This window comes from Pongo pygmaeus, chromosome 17 (genome assembly GCF_028885625.2).
Source record: "Pongo pygmaeus isolate AG05252 chromosome 17, NHGRI_mPonPyg2-v2.0_pri, whole genome shotgun sequence".
Lineage (NCBI taxonomy): Eukaryota > Metazoa > Chordata > Mammalia > Primates > Hominidae > Pongo > Pongo pygmaeus.
Genome location: NC_072390.2, coordinates 64212088 through 64237898, shown reverse-complemented (window position 1 = coordinate 64237898; position 25811 = coordinate 64212088). Strand labels below are relative to the sequence as shown.

General features: G+C 38.0%; 1 protein-coding gene across 6 annotated transcripts in view; it reads left to right on the top strand.

Moving 5' to 3' along the window:
• DYM (dymeclin) overlaps positions 1 to 25811 on the top strand; it is a 417244-nt gene that overhangs the window by 62832 nt on the left and 328601 nt on the right. For all 6 annotated transcript variants that reach the window (XM_054460676.2, XM_063653666.1, XM_054460679.2 and 3 more), the window contains exons 3-5: positions 5579 to 5631; positions 17454 to 17547; positions 18507 to 18640. In XM_054460676.2, the coding sequence (XP_054316651.1) occupies positions 5579 to 5631; positions 17454 to 17547; positions 18507 to 18640 (281 nt within the window). The remainder of the gene's footprint in view (positions 1 to 5578; positions 5632 to 17453; positions 17548 to 18506; positions 18641 to 25811) is intronic.

Sequence of the window (25811 nt, the reverse complement as noted above, 5' to 3'; positions counted from 1 at the left end):
CTACCCAGCCTTCAGTACCACTATTCTACCGTTTACCTCTATGGGATCAACTTTTTAAGTTTTCACAGATGAGTGAGATCATGTGTTATTTGTCTTTTGTGCTTGACTTATTTCACTTAATGTCTTGTGGGTTCATCCAGGTGCCGCAAATGACAGGATTTCATTTATTTTTATGCCTGAATAGTATTCCATTGTGTATATGTACTTCATTAAAAAAATTCGTCCATTGATGGATACTTAGGTTGATTCCATATCTTGGCCATTGTGAATAGTGCTGCAGTAAACATGGGAGTGCAGATATCTCTTTGACATACTGATTTTGTTTTCTTTGGATATAGAGGTTGAGTATTCCTAATCCAAAAATCTGAAATCCAGAATGCTCTAAAATCCAAAACTTTTTGAGCACTGACGTGGTGCTTAGAGGATAATGCTCATTGTACTATTTCGGATTTTGGATTTTTGGATTAGGGATGCTCAGCTATAATGCAAATATTTCAAAATCGGAAAAAAAAATCTGAAATCAGAAATACTCCTGGTCCCAAGCATTTTGGGTGAGGGATGCTCAATGTTTATACCCAATAGTCGGATTATTGGATTATATGGTAGTTCTATTTTTAATTTGTTGAAAAACCTCCCTACTGTTGTCCTTAATGGCTGTACTGATTTACTTGCCTAGTGTCTTGGTCTGTTTTGTGTGGCTATAAAGAAATACTTGAGGCTGGGTAATTTATAAAGAAAAGAGGTTTATTTGGCTCACACTTCAGCAGGCTGGTACCAGCATCTGCATCTGATGAGGGCCTCAGGCTGCTTCCACTCATGGCAGAAGGTGAAGGGGAGCTGGTGTGTACAGAGAACATATGATGAGAAAGGGAGCAATGGGACGGGGAGGTGCCAGGCTCTTTTTCACAACCAGTACTAATGGGAACTAATAGTGTGAGAAGTTACTCACTTCTGAGGGAGGGTATCAATCTGTTCATAAGGGATCTGCCCCCATGAGCCAGACATCTCCCATTAGGCCCCACCTCTAACATTGGGGATCAGATTTCAATATGAGGTTTGTAGGGATCAAACATCCAAATTATAGCACCTACTAACATTGTATAAGAGTTTCTCAGTAATATCGCAAGGACAAAAAACCAAACACCACATGTTCTCACTCATAGATGGGAATTGAACAATGAGAACACATGGACACAGGAAGGGGAACATCACACTCTGGGGACTGTTGTGGGGTGGGGGGAGTGGGGAGGGATAGCTTTAGGAGATATACCTAATGCTAAATGACGAGTTAATGGGTGCAGCACAACAGCATGGCACATGTATACATATGTAACTAACCTGCACATGGTGCACATGTACCCTAAAAGTTAAAGTATAGTAATAATTAAAAAAAAAAAAAAAAAAGAAAAGAAGAGTTTCCCTTTCTCTGCATCCTTGCCAACATTTGTGATTTTTTGTCTTTTTAATAATAGCCATTCTAACTGGGTGATGTGATATCTCATTGTGGTTTTGATTTGCTTTTCCCTGGTGATTAGTGGTGAGATATATGTTTCATATACCTGTTGCCATTTGTATGTCTTCCTTTTTTTTTTTTTTTTTCTGAGACGGAGTTTTGCTCTTGTCGCCCAGGCTGGAGTGTAATGGCACGATCTTGGCTTACCGCAACCTCTGCCTCCCAGGTTCAAGCGATTCTCCTTCCTCAGCCTCTCGAGTAGCTGGGGTTACAGGCATGCGCCACCACACCCGGCTAATTTTGTATTTTTGGTAGAGATGGGGTTTCTCCATGTTGGTCAGGCTGGTCTCGAACTCCCGACCTCAGGTGATCCTCCTGCCTCAGCCTCCCAAAGTGCTGGGATTATAGGCATGAGCCACTGCACCCGGCCTTGTATGTCTTCTTTTGAGAGGTGTCTATTTAGGTCTTTTGTTCATTTTTAAATTGGATTTTTTTTTTTTGGCTGTTGAGTTCCTTATGTATCCTGGATGAGTCCCTTGTCAGATGCATAGTTTGTGAATATTTTCTCCTTTTCTGTGGATTGTCTCTTCACTTTGTTCTTTCCTTTGCTGTGCAGAAGCTTTTTAGTTTGATATAATCCTATTTGTCTATTTTTGCTTTTGTTCTCTGTGCTTTTGAGGTCTTATCCAACAATTCCTTGCCCAGACCAATCTGCTGAAGCATTTTACTTAAGTGTCTTCTAGTAGTTTCATAGTTTCAGGTAGTACATTTAAGTCCATATTTTAAGTTGATTTTTGCAAGTGGTTAGAGATAGGGGTCTAGTTTCATTTTTCTGCCTGTGAATATTCAGTTTATGCAGTACCATTTATTGAAGAGATTCTTCTTTCCCCAATGTGTGTTCTTGATGCCTTTGTCAAAAATCATGTGTAGATTTATTTCTGGGTTCTTTATTCTGTTGAACTATCTGGAAAAGAAATAAGGCAATACATTTACAGTAGCTCTTAAAAAAACCTAGCAATAAATTTAACTGAGGAGGTAAAGATCTCTGCAATGAAAACTATAAGATATTGATGAAAAAAATTGAAGAAGACATAAATAAATGCAAAGAATATCCCGTTATGTATCGGAAGAATAAATATTGTTAAAATGTCTATGCTATCTAAAGTGATCTACAGATTCAATGCAATCCCTATCAAAATACCAGTGATATTTTTCACAGAAATAGAAAAAAAATTCTAAAATTTCTATGGCAACACAGAAGACCCAGAATAGCCAAAGCAATCTTGAGCAAAAAGAGCAAATCAGGAGACATTACATTACCTGATTTCAAAATATACTACAAAGCAATAGTAACCAAAACAGCAAGGTACTGGTACATAAAAAAAAAAAACACAGACAAATGAAACAGAATCTATCATTTATTGAGGATTTACTTTGTGCCAGGCACTGTTCTATGCGCTTTATCGATATCGTATGATTAATTTAATCATAATAACCTTATGAAGGTATTGTTACTATTTCTGTTTTATATATGAGGAAATTAAGACATAAAGATTAAACAAACCAGCCCAAGGTCAACTATCTAGTAAGTAGTTGAACTGGAGTTGAAATGCACTTAAAAAAATTGTGGTGAAATATACACAATGTAAAATGATCATTTTAACCATTTTAAAGTGTATAGTTCTGTGGCATTAAGTATATTCACATTATTGTGCAATTATTAACACCATCCATCTCTAAAACTTTTTAATCTTGGCAAACTGAAACTCTATACTGACTAAACACTAGTTCCCTATTCTCCCATCCCCAGCCCCTGGCAACCACATTTTTACTTTTTCTCTTTGAGTTTAACTCCTCTAGGAGCCTCATATGAGAGGAATCATACAATATTTATCTTTTTGTGGCTGGCTTATTTCACTTAGCATAATGTCTTCAAGGTTCATTCATGTTGTGGCATATATTGAAATTCCCTATTTTATTTTTATTTATTTATTTTTATTATTATTTTCTTTTGAGATGGAGTTTCTCTCTTGTTGCTTAGGCTAGAGTGCAATGGTGCCATCTCAGCTCACCGCAATCTCTGCCTCCTGCATTCAAGTGATTCTCCTGCCTCAGCCTCCCAAGTAGCTGAAATTACAGGCATGCACCACCATGCCCGGCTAATTTTGTATTTTTAGTAGAGATGGGGTTTCTCCATGTTGGTCAGGCTGGTCTTGAACTCCCGACTTCAGGTGGTCTGCCCGCCTCGGCCTCCCAAAGTGCTGGGATTACAGGCATGAGCCATTGTGCCTGGCAAAATTCCCTATTTCTTAAGACTAAATAATATTCCATTGTGTGTATGTACATTTCATTTATCCATCTATCTGTTGGTACACATGTGGGTTACTTCCTCTTGGCTACTGTTAACGGAGCTGCCATGGACACAAGTGTACAACTATCTCTTCAAGACCCTGCTTTCACTTCTTTTGGGTATCTACCTGGAAGTAGAACTGCTGGGTCATATGGTAATTTTATGTTTAATTTTTTGAGGAACTGCCATATTTTTGCAATAGTGGCTGCATCATTTTACATACCATCAGTGCACAGGGGTCCTAATTTCTCTGCATCCTAGCTAACACTTGTTACTTTCTGACTTTTTTCCTTCCTTCCTTCCTTCCTTCCTTCCTTCCTTCCTTCCTTCCTTCCTTCCTTCCTTCCTTCCTTCCTTCCCTCCTTTCCTCCTCCTCCTCCTCCTCCTCCCCTCCTCCTCCTCCTCCTTCTTCTTCCTCTTCTTCTTCTCTTTTTTTTTGAGATGGAGTCTGACTCTGTCTCCCAGGTTGGAGTGCAGTGGCACAATCTTGGCTTACTGCAACTTCCGCCTCCTGGGTTCAAGCGATTCTCCTGCCGTAGCCTCCCAAGTAGCTGGGATCACAGGCGTGTACCACCATGCCTGGCTAATTTTTGTATTTTCAGTAGAGATGGGTTTCACCATATTGGCCAGGCTGGTCTTGAACTCCTGACCTCAAGTTATCCACCCTCCTCAGCCTCCCAAAGTGCTGGGATTACAGGTGTGAGCCCACCTCGCCTGGACTTTTTTTTTTTTTTTTTAAATAAAAGCCATCCCAATGGGTGTGGAGTAGTATCTCACTCTGGTTTTAGTGTTTCACTAATGACTAGTGATGTTGAGCATGTTTTCATGTACTTATTGGCCATTTCTATATCCTCTTTGGAAAATGGCTATTTAAGTCATTGGTCCATTTTAAAATTGGGTTGTTTGGTTTTTGTTGTTGTTGAGTTGTAGAAGTTTTAAAAGTATATTCTGGATATCAATCTCTTATCAGATATGTGATTTACAAGTACTGTTTTCCATTCTGTGGGTTGACTTTTCACTCTGTAGATAGTATCCTTTGATGCACAGAAGTTTTTAATTTTGGTAAGTCCAGCATGTCTGTTTTTTTCTGTTGATACCTGTGCTTTTTGGTGTCACATCCAAGAAATTGTTGTCAAATGCAATCTCAAGAAACATATTTTCTTCTAAGCTTTATTTCTGTCTCTATCTGTGCCTCTTTTCTCTGTGTCAGTTTGAGTCTGTCTCTGTATCTGTTTCTGTATGTTTGTATCTTTGTATCTTTTTTCTATATATTTATAAACCACCAAAACATATATGTATTGTCTCTCTTTTCTTGCTTTATTTCTTCCTTTTCCTTTTTTTCTAGAACTTTTTGAAACTACTGTAGCAGTCATGACACTCCATGTATTTCCTGAAAATAATAGCATATTTCCAAACTATAATTAGTACTACCTTTAGAATTGGGCACACAGGGTCCCTGCCTTGAGCTCTGTACTTTGGAGTGCCTTTCTTGAATTTTTCTAAGTCTCCCCGCTGCCTCAATGCCTGAAAGGCAGGGTGCCCCAAGCTCTTCTCTTTCGGAGTCTCATATTTAGAATTACGGTAAATTTCCCAATTATATTGAAAATTGAAGCCTAACTTTTTTTTTTTTTTTTTGCTGATCTTATTGTTCACTACTGTGTACCATATTTTTCTTCTAAATTATTTTTCTTATCTTTATATATTTCTTTAACTGATTAGCATGTACATATTTAGTATTATAGTCATTAATTACCTTTATTCTTCTGTCTCTCCAGTACTGAGTTGAAACTCTTGGAGGAAGCAACCATTTCAGTCTGCAGGTCGTTAGGTAAGTGGGAAAAATGTGTGTGGGGTGTTGTTTTCAAATTTTGTTTTAGATTTTGATAGTATAATATGAACTGAATTAATGAAGTAATTATTCTTCTTAGATAGCAATAATAATAATTTTTTCTATTCGTGGCATTCACAGATGCTGCTAGAAGGTACTCTTCAGTCAATAGCAATATGACACATGCTTGGCTGTATCTGCAGTAGTGGTAATGGACTCTGCTAAGCCATAGACACTCTTTCGGCTTGTTCTTTTTGTGAATTTAGAAATACTGAAAATAATGTCATTTACCAACTGCTGTTATTGACTGTGTTCACCAGAATAATATCAAAATCTATTAAGAATATACATTAGGAAGTTTCTATAACAACTTGATATTATGGCAAAGAGCATGGAATCCAGAATCATTTTATGATTTTAATTTCAGCTGTGCTACTTATTAGCTGAGCCTTAATTTCCTCATATAAATTGAGGATAAGGACAACTATTTACAGGATTCTTATAAGGAAAAATTAGGTAATATGAAATATTCAGTACAATGTGTGGCATGTAGTCACTGCAAACCATTTATGTCAGCAAATGTTACCTTTTTCAGGTCTTGTTTCTCAAATGCCTAACTTTCAAGTTCATAGCAATTGGAAGGAAATTGTATATATTTTTAAAATGCAGGCAGTTATACTTAGATTGCATTGATGCTTTGAAAAGTAAGATAATGTGTCTGTGAAATACCTAGTGTACAGGAATGTAGTAAGTGAGAACAATATTCTGTTTTAAAATCAGGCTATCTAGGCCAGACACGGTGGCTCACGCCTGTAATCCCAGCATTTTGGGAGGCTGATGCGGGTGGATCACGAAGTCAGGAGTTCAAGACCAGCTTGGCCAAGATGGTGAAACCCCGTCAGTACTAAAAATCCAAAAATTAGCCAGGCATGGTGGTGGGCGCCTGTAATCCCAGCTACTTGGGAGGCTGAGGCAGAGAATTGCTTGAACCCAGGAGGCAGAGGTTGCAGTTAGCCGAGATCGCGCCACTGCACTCCAGCCTGGGCGACAGAGCAAGACTCTGTCTCAAAAAAAAAAAAATTCGAGCTATATGGGTAACTCCCATATAAACTATTTTGCTAAAAACAATTTTTGATGATTTTTTTTTTTTTAAGAGATAGAGTCTTGCTTTGCTGCCCAGGCTGGAGTGCAGTGGTGCCATTGTGGCTCACTGCAGCCTTGATCTCCTGGGCTTCAGTGATCCTTCCACCTCAGCCTCCTCAGAAGCTGGGGCTATAGGCACCACACCTGCCTAATGATTTTATTTTATTTTTGTAGAGATGGGGGTCTCCTGTGTTGCCGAGGCTAGTCTCGGGCTCCTGGCTGCAAGCCATCCTCCTCCTACCTTGGACCCCCAAAATGTTGGGATATTACAGGCATGAGCCACCATGCCTGGGCCCAGATATTTTTGTTTTTAAAAACAAACTATGTTGATAATGAAAAGGCGTTATTGTAGTAGTTGTCTTGCCTTACAACCATAGCTTAGGGAATTTTTTGCTAAATAGAGCTGGCTTTCAAAAGCCATGTTGCAATTCAGTGCTGAAAATTAAGGAGTTTTATGTAACAATATTAGTGTAGTTACTGTGATAATGGCTTTTAAGGTGACTTTGGGTTTTCATAGAAATTAAAAAATTAAAAGATGAAAAAACAGAAAAATATAACAAAGCAATGAGAAAATAAAGAAAAAAATTACATTAAGAAAACTGAAAGTAGCTGGGAGTGGTGGCTCATGCCTATAATACTGGTAACTTTAGGAGGCTGAGGCAGGAGCATTGCTTGAGGTCAGAGTTCAAGACCAGCTTGGGCAACATAATAAGACCCCATCTCTACACACAAAAAAATTGAAAAAACTTAGCCAGGCATGGTGGCATGTGCCTGTAGTCTCAGCTGCTTGGGAGACTGAGGTAGGAGGACTGATCGAGCCCAGGAATTTGAGGCTGCAGGGAACCATGATGGCGCCACTGGACTCCAGTCTGGACAATAGAGCAAGACTCCAAATCTAGGGGTGAAAAAAAGCAAGTAATATTTATTCATTATACATAATGTGGAAAGCATACTAAAATGTAAACAAGGTAGTAATTGCTCATAATTTGAAAACCCTGACATAGGCATTGTTGATATTTTTGTATTTTTTCTTTTAGTACTTATTCAATGGATATAAATTTATATATATATCATCCACCATACACACACACACAGACACACACACACACACATTTTAATCTGTGTTTTTCACTTGACATTGTATCAGGAATGTGTTACATGTTTAAAAATGCTTTTGGGAACAGCAAAACAAGATGAACATTTATTGCCCCAAATTCCAGTAATGTGATGGTATGGCTAAAATAAAAATCATCTCATATTAAACAGTACATGTGTAATCACTGCTAATCTTTTGTGACAATTTCATATAAATGGTATTATTTATATTTTGTTTACACTCAGCAGAATGTCAGGAACCTCTTCACATCAATAAGTATAAGTGCATATCAACTTTAAGGGCTATGTGAGTGTGCTTAGTTTCCTTTTTGAAAAAAAATTTTTTTTAAGTGCTGGTCTACTGGCAACAATTTTCCTTCTCTTTTTTCTTTTTTTTTTTTGTCTGAAAATGTTCTATTTTTTTCTTGGCTTTTGAAGCATATGTTTTGCTGGATATAGAATTTTAGATAGACATTAATTTATTTTCCGTACTTTAAAGGTGTCATTTCGTTATTTTCTAGCTTCTCTTGTTTTTGTTGTGAAGAAAGCAGTCAACCTTATTGTTGCTTCTTTGAAAATAATGGAATTTTTAACTTCGGCTGCTTTTAAGTTTTTCTTTTTATCTTTTGATTTTCAGTAGCCTTAGAGTGATGTGCTGAGGAGAGGTTTTCTTTGTTTTTTTGTCACCTGAGGTTTATAGAGATTCTTAAATCTGTGAGTTGGTGTCTTTTATCAGTATTGGAAAATTCTTAGCTATTATGTGTTTATATATAAAATTTTTGTTCTATTCTGTCTCTCCTCTCCTCCTGGGACGCTTGTTACACTTCTGTTCAATGTTTTGTTTCCATTGTGTCCCATATACTTGTTAGGCCTTTTTTCTTTTGTAGTTTACATTCTTTTTCTCTCTGACCTTCAATGAGATATTTTCTGTTAATTCATCTTTAGTTTCTAATCTTTTCCTTTTTTTTTTTTAATTTTTATTTTGAGACAGGGTCTCACTCTGTTTCCCAGCTAGAGTGCAGTGGCACTATCACCGCTCACTGCAACCTCAGCTTCCTGGGCTCAAGAGGTCCTACCACTTCAGCCTCCTGAGTAGCTGGGACTACAGGGATATGTCACCATGCCTGGATAATTTTTAAGTTTTCTGTAGAGGTGGGATCTTGCCATGTTATCTTGAACTTCTGGGCTCAAGTGATCCTCCCACCTTGGCCCCCACAAAGTGCTGGGATTACAAGTGTGAGCTACTGTGCCTGGTGCTAATCTTTCCTTTTGATATGTCCCATTTGCTGTTAAAACTATCTACTGAGATTTTTAAAACAAGCTTTTAATTTTAGAATAGCTGTAGATTTATGGAAATGTTTCAAAGCTTATATAGAGCATTCCTGTATACTCTTCAGCTATTTCCCCTATTTTATTATCTTATTTTAGTATGGTACATTTGTTTCAACTAAGGAATCAACATTGGTACAGGTACACCCCAGAGATATTGTGGGTCAGTTCCAGACCACTGAGATAAAGCCAGTATTGCAATAAAGTGAGTTGCATGAATTTTTTGGTTTCTCCATGCTTATAAATGTTATGTTTACATTATACTATGGTCTATCAAATGTGCAATAACGTGTTAAATGTATGTATCTTAATTTTATAACTGTTGCAAAAAAATGCTAACACATCATCTGAGACTTTAATGAGTCATAATCTTCTTGCTGGTGACAACATGACATCAAAGATCACTGATTCGACCAGGCACGGTGGCTCACTCCTGTAATCCTAGCACTTTGGGAGGCTGAGGTGGGTGTATTACCTGAGGTCAGGAGTTCAAGACCAGCCTGGCCATCGTGGTGAAACCCCATCTCTACAAAAATACAAAAATTAGCTGGGCATGATGGCAGGTGCCTGTAATCTCAGCTACTCGGGAGGCTGAGGCAGGAGAATCGCTTGAACCCGGAAGGCAGAAGTTGCAGTGAGCCGAGATCGCAACATTGCACTCCAGCCTGGGCGACAGAGTGAGACTCTGTCACCAAAAAAAAAAAAAACAAGAGATCACTTATTAGAGATCACTATAACAGATATAACAATAAAATGCTTGAAATATTGCAAGAATTGGCTGGGCATGGTGGCCTGTAATACCAGCACTTCGGGAGGCCAAGGTGGGAGGATTCTTGAGTCCAGGAGCAACATAGCAAGACCCTGTCTCTACAAAAAACTAAAAGAAAATTAGCCAGACATGGTGACTCCTGAGTAGCTACTCAGGAGGCTGAGATGGGAAGATCTCTTGAGCCTGGGAGGTTGAGGCTGCAGTGAGCTGTGATCACACTACGACATGCAGCATAGGTGACACAGTGAGACCCTGTTTCAAAAAAAAAAAAAAAAAAGTAAATAAATACGAAGAAATTTTGCAAGAACTACCAAAACGTGATGCAGTGACATGAAGTGAGCACGTATTGTTGGAAAAATGGTGCTGATAGACTTGCTCACTGCAAGGTTGCCACAAACCTTCAATTTGTAAAAAATGCCATGTCTTTGAAGTGCAATAAAGCAAAGCACAATACACTGAGGTTATGTTAATTCTATTAACTAAACTGCACACTTCACTCAGACTTTCACTAGCTTTCTCCTAATCTGCCTTCACTGTTCCAGGATCCCACCTAGGGTGCCACATGACATCTAGTCGTCATGTATTTCTCTGGTCTGCAACAGTTTCTCAGATTTCCCACATTTTTTATGCCTTTTGATGATTTTGGGGAGTATTAGTAGGGTATTTTCCAAAACGTTCCTCAATTTGAGTTGTCTGATGGCTTTCTCATGCTTAGACTGGGGTTATAGGTTTGTGGAAGGAAGACCATGTAGGTGAAGTGCTGTTCTCAACACACCGTATCAAGGGGACATGCTGTTAATATGACTTATCACTGATGATGTTGATGTTGATCACTTGGCTGAGGTACTATTTATCAAGTTTCTTCAGTGTAAAGTTGTTTCTTTCTCTCCTGATTCCTTCATTTTTAAAGGATAGTTTTTCTAGATATAGAATTCTTGGTTAACATTTTTTTCTCTTTTAGCACTTTGAACATATTATTCTACTGCCTTCTGGTCTCTATTTTTTTCAGATAAATCTGACATTAATTGTATTGTTGTTCCCCTGAAAATGATGAGAAATTTTTTCCTGCTGCTTGTAAGGTGCTCTCTTTGCCTTTTAAAAGAGTTTTTTGGCCAGGCATGGTGACTCACACCTGTAATTCCAGCTCTTTGGAAGGCCACGGCAGGAAGATTGCTTGAGGCCGAGAGTTAAATGCCAGCCTGGGCAACATAGCAAGACCCTGTCTCTACAAAATAAAAATAAAAATAAAAATTAGCCTGGCATGGTGGCATGCATCTCTTAGATGTGTAGATTAATGTTTTTCAACAATTTTGGGAAATTCGTTGCCTTTTTTTTTTTTTTTTTCTTTTTTTAAGGAATAGGGTCTCACCCTCTTATCCAGTCTGGTCTTGAACTCCTGACCCCAAGCATGCCTCCCACCTCAGCCTCCCAAAGCACTGGCCATTATTTTTGTTAGGCTTTTTGTGTTTAGCTTTATTACTTTTTTCCTGAATGTACACATAAGGTTTTCTGGATCAGATTTCTTTTTTTTTTTGAGACAGAGTTTTGCTCTTGTTGCCCAGGCTGGAGTGCAATGGCGTGATCTCCACTCATTGCAACCTCCACCTCCTGGGTTCAAGTGATGCTCCTCCCTCAGCCTCCCAAGTAGCTGGGATTACAGGCATGCACCACCACACCCAGCTAATTTTGTATTTTTAGTAGAGATGGAGTTTCACCATGTCAGTCAGGCTGGTCTCAGAACTCCTGACCTCAGGTGATCCACCCGCCTTGGCCTTCAAAGTGCTGGGATTACAGGCTTGAGCCACTGCGCCCAGCTCAGATTTCTTATTAAATACTTCACAGTAAATAAGACGTCCATTGGTCCTTCTTTGTCCTAGTTCTTAACCCACTAGGATGATGCAGTGAGAGCCAGGTCAGTTGTTTTATATGATAGTCAGACTCCCTGTAGGTGAGGGATGAGGAAAAACGTTTGCCAGCTTATAAAGTGTAAAAAAGCAGCTGTACCATCCTCTCCTGAAAGAGTCTGCTCTTTAGCCCTTTGGCATATAAATACAATCTTTTCAGGAGCCAGGTATCCTCACTTCTTGTTTTGGCATTTTGACCTAGGGATATCTCCAAGTTCTGTGGCCTCATTTATCCTTTTTTTTTGCTTTTTGTTCATGAGACTTTTTCCTTTAACCCTTGGTGGTAAATATTTCTCATTATGCTTTTTCTCTTTATGGTTTTTCCTGTAATTTGATGAGGTGTTTTGATTGGTGTATTAAGATCTTTTTCAGTTCAGAAGTTGTTTTTTTTTTCTGTTTTTCATTATGGCTCTGATGTTGTGTTTTAGTTTCTTCTCCCTACCTCTTGATCACCTGTAATGTTCAGGTTGGATCGCTGTTCTTTACTTTCTGTATCTTTTTGTCTCTGTTCTTTTCTCATATTTCTTCCTTTGTATGATTGACTTCAATGTTTTCTACACTGCCAGTTCTCCTCTTTTACTATTGTAGTGTATGTTTTAGCTGTTATTACATTTTTAGTTTATTTCTTAATCATTTCTAGTCGTTTGTAGATCTTTTAATGTCAGGCTGCTCTCTTCTTTTTTTTTTTTTTTTTTTGAAATGGAGTCTCGCTCTGTCCCCCAGGCTGGAGTGCAGTGGCACAATCTTGCTCACTGCAACCTTCACCTTCACTTCCTGGGTTCAAGCCATTGTCCCACCTCAGCCTCCCAAATAGTTGGGATTACAAGCATGCGCCACCATGCCTGGCTGATTTTCGTATTTTTAGTAGAGATGGTGTTTCACCATATTGGCCAGGCTGGTCTTGAACTTCTGACCTCAAGTGATCTTCCTGCCTTGGCCTCCCAAAGTGCTGGGATTACAGGTATGACTCACTGCACCCAGCCTTTTTTTTTTTTTTGGAGACATGGTCTCACTCTGTCGCTCATGCTGGTAGTGCAGTGGTGTGATCATGGCTCACTGCAGCTTCAACCTCCTGGGCTCAAGCAATCCTCCTGCCTGGCCTCCTGGGTAGCTGGGACCATAGGCATGCACAACCACACCTGGCTAATTTTTGTATTTTGTGTAGAGATGGGGTTTTGTGATGTTGCCTAGGCTGGTCTTGAACTCCTGGCCACAAGCAATCCTCTCACCTTGGCCTCTCAAAGTGCTGGGATTATAGGCGTGTGCTACTGTACCTGGCTTGCTCTCTTTTCATTACGTGCATTCCCCCCAATGGATTTCTGTTCTTTTTTAAAAAATAGGTGGTTAATTTTCCTGTTGTCCACTGTTGATTGCTGTGTATTAAAATTCTTTTGGCAATTTTGATTTAGCTTTTCTTCTGAGGTTTCATCGTAACTCATTTCTTATCCTCTGGTTGCTGTTGTTGTTATTTTCTCCTTTTCATTAAACTAACACATATTTGTGGAGCACCTACTATATTACAGGCATTATCCTATAAGCTTGGGCTGTGACTGCAAAAAACACTGACCTGGGTCTCTGACCTTATGGATCTATCTATTTCATTGAGGAACCAGAGAATAAATAAATATATCTAGTTTATATAATGGTGGCTGTTCAGAAAAATAAAGCAGAGTAAGGGGATGGGGTGTAACCCATGAAGCTGCATTGTTTGCTCCCAGAGAGGCTGTGTTTATTTCCTCTGTTGCTTATGTAGATCCTATAGATGCTTGTTGAATCTGCTGTTATTTTAGTTTGAGAGCAAGTTGATATAGTTTCCCAACCTAATTTATAGAGCCCAAGAAGGTTTTATTTGTCCAAGTTTCTTAGTTTAAATGGGACCTTCATTATCCTCACTTCTTGGCTTTGGGGTATGAGGGAATTCGGAAGTTCCCAGATTGAACATCTATATCAGTGTCTTTCTGCCTCTCCCTCTACCATATGCTGCTGTGTTGTCCAGGCCGAATATGTATCTCTAAATAAGGATTCTTAAAAAAAAGTACCACTATCTTATTAAAAAAACAGCTTTTAATATCACAAAATATTCAGTGTTCAAATTTGTAACTGTCTCATTTTGTTTGAATTGGGGGCCAAATAAGTTCACACATTATTTTTGGTTATGTCTTTACATTTCTTTTCAAAGCAAGTTTCCCTTTTCATCTGTCTGTTTCTTCTTTTCCCTCTCTCAGTGTATTTATTGAAGAAAATGGGTGGTGGAGTTTCCCACAACATAGATTTTGTTCATTGTATCCCTGCGTGGGGTCATCTTGTCCTGTCTCCTCTGTATTTTCTCTACATTGGTTGTTGGATTTTAGAGCTCATGAGTCTTTCGATGAGATCTTAGAAAAGTTTGTTTCAGGGACTAGAAGCAAATTTAACCTCTCATCTCAAACAGAAATCCTGTCTGCAATACCCTTACCTGAATGTTACCCAAACTTTGCTTGAATTCTTGTAGAGATGGGGGCATTCCCTTCTTTACACAAACATCACTAGTTAACAGACTGCTACAAGTTCAAGCTCTAGCATCAGGTAAGTTAGCTCTTTATTGAGCACTCTTGTTATCTTAATTTTACAGATGAGGAAACTGAGGCAGGGGCCACTTAGGTAAGTTGCCAAGTGTTCTACAGCTGGTCAGTGGTGGAACTGAGATTTGAACTTTGTCAGAATCTGTAATCTAGTACCATTACACTTTTCTGCTTTCCTGTCGGACCTCCTGTGTTGTTACTCTGGCTCCCGAAGCTCATTCAGCTTCAACATAGCATTTTATTTGCACCAATTAACTGTGATCATGTAAAATTTCTTTTCTTCTACCATTGAGATATTTTGGAATCTTGAATCTACCATGGAGTATTGTTTAAAATCATTGAGTGTATTTAATTTTATTAACTTATTGCCCTAATCTTCATCTTATCCAAAAGAGTATCATGGAAACTTTTTAACTGTCTTGGTAGGTAAGCTCCATGAAGACAGGGAGTTCTCTTTACAAGTATCTCCTTAGAATCTGAAACAGTGTGGGCACATAAGAGTAGCCCAATAAATACATGCTGATTGAACGAATCAATGAAGAAGGTACACGGCGCTTTAATTACATCAGTCAAGTAGTCTGGTTACTCTTTCCAAAAACACAAGATGTTTTGTTTTGTTTTCTTAAATAGCTAATCATTTATACATTCAACAATTACAAGGCCATTCAGTAATAAAGGGGGCTGTTGAATGAACAAAGATTTCAAAGTTGGGATTCTGAGTGGTGATTGTAGTCATGTTATCCTCAGCTTAGTTTGTTTCAGCATTTCGTTTGGATTTACAATGGCTAGATAATATTAAGTCCCACAGAGATGCGTTTGCAAACCTTAACTGTTGTTTTTTTTTTTTCTTAAAAAGTTTATCCTGAGGTCTCTGGGTATTCTTTCATTAACCCTAAAGCTTGAAAGAGGAATAGGACATTTTTGTTTCAAAGTGAAACTCTTAACATTATCTACTATCTGATCACATATCTATTCTTGATTGTGAAGGCTGGACAAAAACTCCGCTGACTGACAACAAATGTTGCACCTTGCTACTCACAGTGGGATTCTTCAGCCAGCAGCAGCAGTAGTGGATGTCACTGGGGAGCGGTAGAGATGCAGAATCTCAGTGCACATTTCACACATGTGCAGTCCATTTGCATTTAAATAAGAATGACTTGTGATTTAAATGCACATTAAACTTTGAGAAGTACTGTCAACTTCAGTTAGGAGTATGGTGGACCTGGGATTCTGAACTTCCACCAAGCTCTCAGATAATGCTCTTGTGGCCAGTCCATGAGCCACGCTTGGAATAGCAAAGTGCTTGACATTTTATCACAGTTAGAAAGTTAGGCAGTTACTTGAATTGACTCTCAAGTCGTGACAAAAATATATATGCAGCAGGGAGTGAGCTTGGCAGTTATTAAGCACAATGCAGGTATGCTGTAATGCTGTACTTATTCCCATGTATAATATTTTAAAATATATATGTATGGGCCTGAATTTTAAAAAAATTCTGGAAAACTTCATTTTTTCAAATCTTGACACATTTCAATAAGTTCAAATATACCAGCTTGGGCAACGTAAGGCAAAACCATTTCTACAAAAAATACAATTAGCTGGGCATGGTGGTGCATGCCTGTAGCACTAACTACTTGGGAGGCTGAGGCAGAAGGATCACTTGAACCCAGGAGCTCAAGGTTGCAGAGAGCTATGATTGCACCACTGCTGTCCAGCCTGGGTGGTAGATTGAGACCCTGTTTCTACGTTAAAAAAAAAAAGTTCAAATATGTGCGAAATTCCCAGATCTGCGTAAGAATGAACTTTCCTGGCAGCCTAAGTCAGTGTGTTTGAGTATTTGCATTTCTAGTTTTCAAACTAGTTAAAAATACACTTCAGAAGAGAAACAATTATCCAGGACCCTGGAATCTCACATTTTGAAAACTACTGGTCAAGGAAAAAGACTGTGTTTGCTACTAACATGTTGTTGACTTTAAGCTCAGCGCTTAGCCTTTCTGAGCCTGTCTCTTCATCAGTCAAATGAAAGGTTCTACAAAATAGTCTCTCCCTTCTGATGAATTCTTAGCTTCCGTGCTTCTGTGACTTGCTGTGCAGTCCAATAGAGCTTTATAGTTTCATTAAGTCCAATTTGTTGATTATAGAGGTTGCTTCAACCTAGCAGTTTAAAGTCAAAGATTTGAGCCAGTTGATAAGGATGTTTCCTTGAGCAAGTAACAACCTCCAGGTGAGGATCTGTGAAATGGAAGTGATACTAGTGCTTTTTTTTTTCCTGGAGGGTTGGTGTGAGGATTAAATGAGTTAATGCATGTAAAGCACCTACTCTATGTTGTTCAGCATATGTTAGCTGTTGTTTCTTTTACAGATGAGAAAACTGAGGTTGGAGAAGTAAAGTGATTTGTCTGAGGTTCAGTATTCAGTTAATTATAGACCTGGATCTAGAAACTAAATCTTCTGATTCCTGATATAGTTGCTGAAATGCCCATCGTTTAAAGTTAAAAAAAAAATTCTTTAAAGTTTTGTCTGCTCAAATAGCGCCCCCTCTAGCCACACTGCTTTGTTGATATGTTTTCTTAATTTTTCATTCAAATGATTTGTAATCTGAAGAGTGTTTTAGATTTAATAAACTTTTATAGTTTATTATATTCTATATACTGGAGACATAGATGATCAATTTTTGAGTTTTTAAAAATCTCCTTTCTAGAGAAGGATTTAGTGTGTAAGTTGAATGTGTCTATTAACTATTATTTTTTCCTTTATGATTTTGGATTCTGAGATAAGATGGCTACTTGTACTATTTCTATCATTTTCATTTTGCAAATCAGTTTTTGATGTTTAGAATTAAGACCAAGAGCAGCAGTTTCTCTCATTGCTTAGTTCTCTCATTGCTTAGGAATGAAATTAACAGTAAGGTTGGTCACTGAGCAATTTTAATATGACATTTGGTTTTATAAATGTTATGATAAGCTCACTTTGATTTTAGTTCTTAAATTTAACTTTTTAAAACCTTTTCTTCTCTTGCAGTTGAAAACAATCCTCGAACAGGAAATCTTGGTGCACTAATTAAGGTCTTCCTTTCTAGAACCAAAGAACTAAAACTTTCAGCAGAATGTCAGAAGTAAGCTGGCTAATTAAACCATGTTTGCTTTATATTTAACAATGTGAATTTTAGTTTTCATTTATTGGTGGAAATGGACTGTGGTCTTTTGAAAATCTCTGTGAAGGAATTATTATTAAGGAAAAAAGGTAGAGAGCTTTTAGGTTAGTGTCTAAGTCACTGGGGTGAGATTATAGATTCTGGAATCTGATTTCAGCTTTTTAGACAATCTTTAGACTGTATTCTTTAAGAAGATGAATAATGATGTAATTATCATTAAGAAGGTAATTCCCCTCCCCCCCAGTATCACTACTGCTGCTATCTAGTTTAAATGATGACTTAGTCTGAGTTTTATTTCATTCTACATCTGTTGCCGTTATTTCCGTTATATTCTTTACATCAATGGAAGGTTAACTTTTTATGCACTGAAGCATTTTTCAAAACCATGTTTGGATGTCAGTCTCTGAAAAGATTAAAATATTTTGCATTGTCTTGCTTATAAACAAATTACATTGAATCCAATAAAGTTTTTCTTGGGAGTTCATGGTCATTAATACAAATAAAAAGTATTTTACTGTGCTACTGGCAATGCCTCATTGAAAATTTTGGTTACATATTTGCATGTATTCTTTTTATGTTACCACAATTTTTAAAATTTTTTTTGTAGCTTTCTTCTCTTTTAATTGCCTGTATGTGGTATACCTATTAGGAACAAAGAACCATCATTCCCACAGTCATCAGTAAAGATTTTTATTACGTAGATTCACTATGTAAAATACGTGGAATGAACTATGAAGTAAAACATAATATCACTGGTACAATGTAATAAATCATGAGCCATTAAAAGATATGGACATTATCCTGATATTACCAATAGGATGGACAAAATGGTTGTCAAATCAGGAAGAAATCATGAACTAGAAGTAAACTACGATGCTTATGTTTAAATATTTATTCTTGTATGATTTTGGTCTTTCTAGCCACATCTTCATTTGGCAGACACACAATGCTTTGTTTATTATTTGCTGTTTGCTGAAAGTGTTCATCTGTCAGATGTCAGAGGAGGAATTACAACTTCATTTTACTTATGAAGAAAAATCTCCTGGCAATTACAGTAAGTATTGTTTTTAAAGATGTTCTGGATATAGCGTGTGTAACATTTAAGGATAAAATTTCAGGAATAAAAGTATAATTTTGAAAATTCCAGTTATCCTTATAATTTTCATTTTAAAATGAACTTATACTGTCATTTTTTCTTTTTCTGTATTAAATGAGTCAAGACTCAAGTGTTTTTTGTTTTTTTTTTTTCGTTTTAAATAAGAAAGCTGCTGGGGTTGACGCTTTCATTTATTTTGACTTTCATGCATGTGGATGAAGAAGAAAGTAATATAAAAAATAAAACTCACATAAATATGTATTTCTTTCAGAAAACAGAGGTGTCAGTTTTAAATATCATTGCCAAGTCAATATATTATTAAGGGAGCCAACTAGTCAGATTTTATGTTAAAGTTTACTTTCATAGCGTGCAGCAATAGCTTCTGGGTCTGAGTGTCTTTGGGACTACGACACTTTATCAGAAGTAACATTTTCAAGGACAGTTTTATGATGCCAAAGTGTGTCATCTTTTTCTGAAGATACAGGGAAAGATTACCCTTCACACAATCTTTCCTTTCTGAGGGCAAGGCAGTGTTGTCCCATGGTTTTCCGAGTTCTGTTTTCAAAATAGATCTCCACCCTCATCAGGCTGACAGCATCACCTGTGTGATTCAAGGTCGTATGTTACCATCTCTTGTGGGGACAGGTATGGGGAGAGAACTTTGAGATGTGTATACTTTTAATGGAGGTCTGTGTGCTATGTGGATTTATGCATATACATAATCACACTTAACTTTCATATACCTAGGAGTAATTTTTCACTGTGGTTTCAACTGTGTTGCTAAATACCTGTTTTTAAATGTCAAAGTCAAATATTGACAAAGGGAAATAAACGTATAAAAGAGTTACTGTTCATCCAGGTCAACATCACAATGTACTGATTTTTCAGTATATCCATGTCTATGGGGAATATTTCTTAAATTCTATTATATAATTTTTATTTATATTTATATTTTTATTTTTTTTTGAGATGGATTCTGGCTCTGTTGCCCAGGCTGGAATGCAGGGGTGCGATCTTGGCTCACTGCAGCCTCTGCCTCCTGAGTTCAAGCAATTCTCCTGTCTCAGCCTCCTGAGTAGCTGGGACAACAGGCGCATTCCACCACGCCCAGCTAATTTTTGTATTTTTAGTAGAGATGGGGTTTCACCATGTTGGCTAGGCTGGTCTTGAACTCCTGACCGCAAGTAATCCACCCACCTTGGCCTTCCAAAGTGCTGGGATTACAGGCATGAGCTACTGTGCCCGGCCTAGAATTTTTAAAAACAATATTATGAGGAAGTAGAAAAGATTCTGTGGAAAGTTAACCTTTTGTGCATTCAAGCATTTCTTAAAACTATTTTTAGATGGCAAAAATCTTATGGAAATTCTGGTTATATCATTGAAATATATTAAGGTATTATGTTACATTTTGAGCAAATGAAATGACATGGTACAAGAAAACAATATTTTACAATACTTTCAACTCAAGTAGCAGAGTGACCGTGTGTATTTATCTCTTCTCCCTCTGAGACCCCATTACCTGATGGTAGAGCAATTTTCTACACATACTATTGAGCAACTTAGGACAGTCATTTCATCCTTCTTTAGGCTCCTTACGGCCTCTTTCAAGATCAGGAAATGGTTTTGGAGAAATAGAATATGAATTTCTGTTTTACTGCAATCTTTTTCTTCGTTCTTATCCTCAGTGTATTTCCAAATTAGAAAAGGACATTCTTCTTGACTCACACTTTGAAAATACGATTTTACCATCTTCTAACATTTTAACATCTTTTCTGTGACTGGCCACCTTGATAGCCATTTGGCAGGTTCATGTCCAAGGAGTCTATCGCCTTTCATTTATGTAAGGTCCGAATCTCACTAAGTTCTGCAGGTTTTGAGAAAACTGAAAGGTGGCAAACATCACAGGGCAGGAAACTACTGCTTCATAGCAATGCTGTGTGCAAGGCATGCAGAACATTTAGCAGGCAAGAGCTCTTCATTTTCTTTGGTCAGAAGTTTGTAGACTGAATGGAATTTGCTGCAGTTTACATATGCCCTGTCCCCAAATATGCAGATAGATGAGCAAACTCTAGTTTGTGCTTGAGCAAGATATCATCAATCTTTTGTTTTCTGTTTATGTGGAAATATTTTTGTTTTCCTCTACTGATACTGGACAAATACAGGTTGAGTGTATTTAAATTCAAGTTTCATCCTTGAGAGCATACTGAATTAAAAATATCACAAATCAGTTTGTTTCGTAAGTGTTCTAAAGTTTCTTTCCAACAGATGACATAGTTGGCTGGTTGCAGGGAAGGGAAATCATATGTTCTACTTTTCTTTGAAAGTTATTGTATTAGGGTTCTCTGGAGGGACAGAACTAATAGCATAGATGTATATATGAAGGGGAGTTTATTAAGGAGTAGTGACTCACATGATCACAATGTGAAGTCCCACAATAGGCCTTGTGCAAGCTGAGGAGCAAGGAAGCCAATCTGAGTCCCAAAACCTCAAAAGTAGGGCTGACAGTGCAGCCTTCAGTCTGTGTCTGAAGGCCCAAGAGTCCCTGGCAAACCACTGGTGTAAGTCCAAGGGTCCAAAAACTGAAGAACCTGGAGTCCAGTGTTTGAGGGCAAGAAGCATCCAGCATGGGAGAAAGATGAAGGCCGGGAGACTCAGCAAGTCTGTTCCTTCCATCTTCTTCTGCCCGCTTTATTCTATTCGTGCTGGCAACTGATTAAATGGTGCCCACCCAGATTGAGGGTGGGTCTGCCTCTCCCAGTCCACTGACTCAAACGTTAATCTCCTTTGGCAACACCCTCACAGACACACCCAGGAACAGTACTTTGCATCCTTCAATCCGATCAAGTTGACACTTGATATTAACCATCACAGTATCACAGGTATTATTCTACATTTCATAGCTAAAATGTAGATAACTTTATTATTCTTGAATAAAGCAAGCATATCAATTTTAGCAGTTTTATTTGCTGTCATCTTTTCCCTTCTGTCCCAGAAGACCATTTCATGGAAAGTCATTTATTGTTTTGTCCAGTTTTGAGTTAGTATGAATTACTACCTCATTAACTTTGAGGGATGGGGGGAAGGGGATAGGAACTGAAATTCTCTTTGATGCTGTTAAAAAAATGTTAAATTTCAGATACTGTACCATGTTACAATTTATTAAGAATAATTTCCTGTAAAGGGTGAATAAAATGACAATGAATATGTGTGTGTGTGTATATATATATGTGTATGTGTGTATACATATGTTTATATATATATATATATTTTCTTTTAAAGCCCAAGGCAGGTATAGGTGTGTGTGTGTGTGTGTGTGTGTGAGTGTCTTTTCCCCTTTCCCACTTTGTAACTGTGAGAGCCCCAGGTGTTTAGGGGCTGCCCCATGAGTATTTCCCTTGGATAAAAATGTTTACCTTGTCTTCTCAGGGAAAACAACTCTCCAGTTTCACTGTAGATCAGACAGACATTCCTTTCTTGGATTCTGTGCTTTCTACTCTGAAGTAATGCCTGCTGAACTTTTGAGATTCTGCTCCAAAAAAGATAGGTAGCCAATTTTTTTTTTTTTTTTTTTTTTGAGACAGAGTTTCACTTTTGTTGCCCAGGCTGGAGTGCAATGGAACGATCTCGGCTCACTGCAACCTCCGCCTCCCGGGTTCAGGTGATTCTCCTACCTCAGCCTCCCAAGTATCTGGGATTAGAGGCATGTGCCACCATGCCTGGTTACTTTTGTATTTTTAGTAGAGACGGGGGTTTCACCATGTTGGTCAGGCTGGTCTTGAACTCCTGACCTCCTGTGATCTGCCCACCTCGGCCTCCCAAAGTGCTGGGATTATAGGTGTGAGCCACTGGGCCCGGCCTAGGCAGCCAAATTTTATTGAAGCTACCTTTCATTAAGCTACCTTGGAAAAGGGAGCTGAGGCACAGGAAGCAAGCTGAACCGTCCTAATATTTTTAGAGATTGAGCATTTGTCATTTCACCAAAATTTATTTCAATAATAAAAGTCCCTTTGACTCCACATTTGATTAGTGGTACTGGAAAAACAGGTACTGCTTCCTCTTCCCCCTAAACTTTCACAGGCAAAATACATTTTCTGTCTCTTTCTCGGTCACTAAGTAGGAAAGGAACATAAGTCAAGACCTTCTAAGTTGTTTCTGAATATAGCTAGATTTTTTGCTGGTCTTGATCTTTTTTTGGGATTGACCATTATGTTCTCTGACTACCATATAACTGTATGTTATAGTATAGACTTAATCAAGGATTTTGAGGAAGTTGACTAAGTTGGTGTGTGAGAGATACTGCAGAATTTTAGTATTTTGAATGTTATATACTTTGTTTTTTTCTAGGAGGGAATGTTTGTGAGAATTATGTAGAATCTAATTAATTTAATGTAACTATTCCCAAACCACTCCATCATCTTTCACAGTTATTGTTTATCATTTAGCATTGATTTTCAGAGCTTGTGCTTTATACATTGAGTTTGAGTTTCAAGAGATGGATATGTTTAATTTACTATTTTGATCATTAGCCTTCTATATTTGTTAAATATATACTGATGTCTAAAGTTAGAGCTTTTAATTAGAATTGTGTCTTGCGTGTGTTAGTTTTGTTAATGCTGGCCTTCATGTTTGTGATGCCAGTAGTACTAAAACCATAGTTCTGCTTGGTAAGTTGCAAGCCTTCCCACGAAGTGCTAGCAGCAAGAATGGAGTGAATGTTTATCCTCACAGGGCCCAAGAGCATAGCCCACTCAATACCTGCAAACCCAGCACTTTGTTTTGTATTATGTCCTACAAAATATGCATATTTTATACTTTATTTAACATGATATTGTCAGAGGCATGGGAACCAGAACAACTCCATCTTGAATAGGAGCTGGGTAAATTAAGTTGAAACCTACCAGGCTATATTCCCAGACAGTTAAGACATTCTAAGCCACAGAATGAGACAGGAGGTTGGCACAAAATACAAGTCATGAAGACCTTGCTGATAAAACAGGTTGCAGTGAAGGAGCCGGCCAAAACCCACCAAAACCAAAATGGCCACGAGAGTGACCTCTGGTTGTCCTCACTGCTACACTCCCACCAGCGCCATGACAGTTTACAAATGCCATGGCAATTTCAAGAAGTTACCCTATATGGTCTAAAAAGGGGAGGCATAAATAATCCACCCCTTGTTTAGCATATAATCAAGAAATAACCATAAAAATGGGCAACTGGCAGCCCTGGGGACTGCTCTGTCTCTGGAGTAGCCGTTCTTTCATTCCTATACTTTCTTAATAAACTTGCTTTCACTTTGCACTGCGGACTCGTCCTGAATTCTTTCTTGCACGAGATCCAAGAACCCTGTCTTGGGGTCTGGATTGGGACCCCTTTCCTGTAACATATTTATCTGTCCTGTAACAATATCATTTTTATTTTAATATAAAATTATTTTTCATTATATACCATTAAGTGAACTGATGCATTTTAGAGATATACTGTATTTATTTTGGGGTCCAAATCTCAGAGTATCCCTGCACCCTCCACCCTTGTCCAAGCTTGGGAAGCAAGGTTTTTTTTTGTGCATCCTAGGTAACCTAATGTAAGGGTAGTGGGAGAATGACACTTTTTCATCCATAGGCCACATTATCAAGATGGTTATCTCACTGAAAGAGCCATCTCTGTGGTAATCTCTCAGTGATTCTGTCCGTATATTGACAGACCTTTTCTTTCTTTTTTTTAAATTTGAACCTATCATTGTGAATATATGCTTCCTTTATACAGAGTTGACAGTTCAGGATTTTATACATGGTTTTTTTTTTTTTTTGAGGCAGAGTCTTGCCCTGTCACCCGGGCTGGAGTGCAGTGGTGCAATCTCGGCTCACTGCAGCCTCCACCTCCCGAGTTCAAGCAATTCTCCTGTATCAGCCTCCTGAGTAGCTGGGATTACAGGTGCCCGCCACCATGCCTGGCTAATTTTTGTATTTTTTTAGTAGAGACAGAGTTTTGCCATGTTGGCCAGGCTGGTCACGAACTCCTGACCTCGGGTGATCTGCCCTCCTCGGCCTCCCAAAGTGCTGGGATTACAGGCATGCGCCACCTCACCCGGCCCTATACATGTTCTTTAGTGTTTATAATTGAGCCTACTCTTGGTCCACCAGCTTAAGTCCAATGAATATCTTTTAAGACTAAAAACTTTCTGTTTTTGGCATATGTAATTATTTTTACCTTAGTCTTCCATGTTGTTAGTTTGAGATTTCTACTTTAGCCCTTTTTATATTTTCTACCAATTTCTTTTTACAGTTGATAAAAGAGCAATAAAATTAAATGATTACAGAGATACTGTTGAAAGGGGGAAAAATGGAGCATCACCATGCAGTAGCTGAAGACATCCATTTATCAGCTGATATATGATGTCTGATTTAGGTATATGAAAGACTGGGGTCGATAATATACAGTGGTACAGGTTGTTTGAAGGTCAAATTTACAAAAGTAGAGGGCCATCTGCAAACAATTGAGCGAAGTCAACTGAGGCATCTTAGGTATGTTGGCTTATTCCACATACAGCATTTTTTTCTTTATTCCAATCCATTGTAATACTGCTGTGATCACATGGATATTGCTGGCATTTTCAGTGAAGCAGTCTTTATGAGAGTAATGTGACTGTCAGTAAGCTCTTAATTTGTAATCTAAATTTGTGAGGATTTTGTATTTGAACATTTTCCCATAGGCTATGTATGATGTGGTAGCAGATTGTTAGGGAGAATTTGTATTATTATATGAGGATAGCTCTTTCCATTAGTCCATGCCTTTGAGAATCAGTCAAAGGGGACAAAGCCAGCCCTGGGCAAAACTATGAAGTAATACAAAATTGTTTCCATTTTCCTTTTGCCTTCAAGGTAAGTTTTTCTTTCCTCCGGCTTGGTATTATACCCCATTCTTGCCAAGGTAATACTGATATTTATTTTACATTTTGTGTCTCATAAATCCAATATTTTAAGTCCTTAGGGGCCTAAATCTGCTGTTTGTTTTTGGAAACACTTCTCATGGCTTGTTTCCTTATGTATTTGATGTCATTGTTTGTATTATTGTTATTTTTTTTTTTTTTGAGACAGAGTTTCTGTCACTCAGGCTAGAGTGCAATGGCACA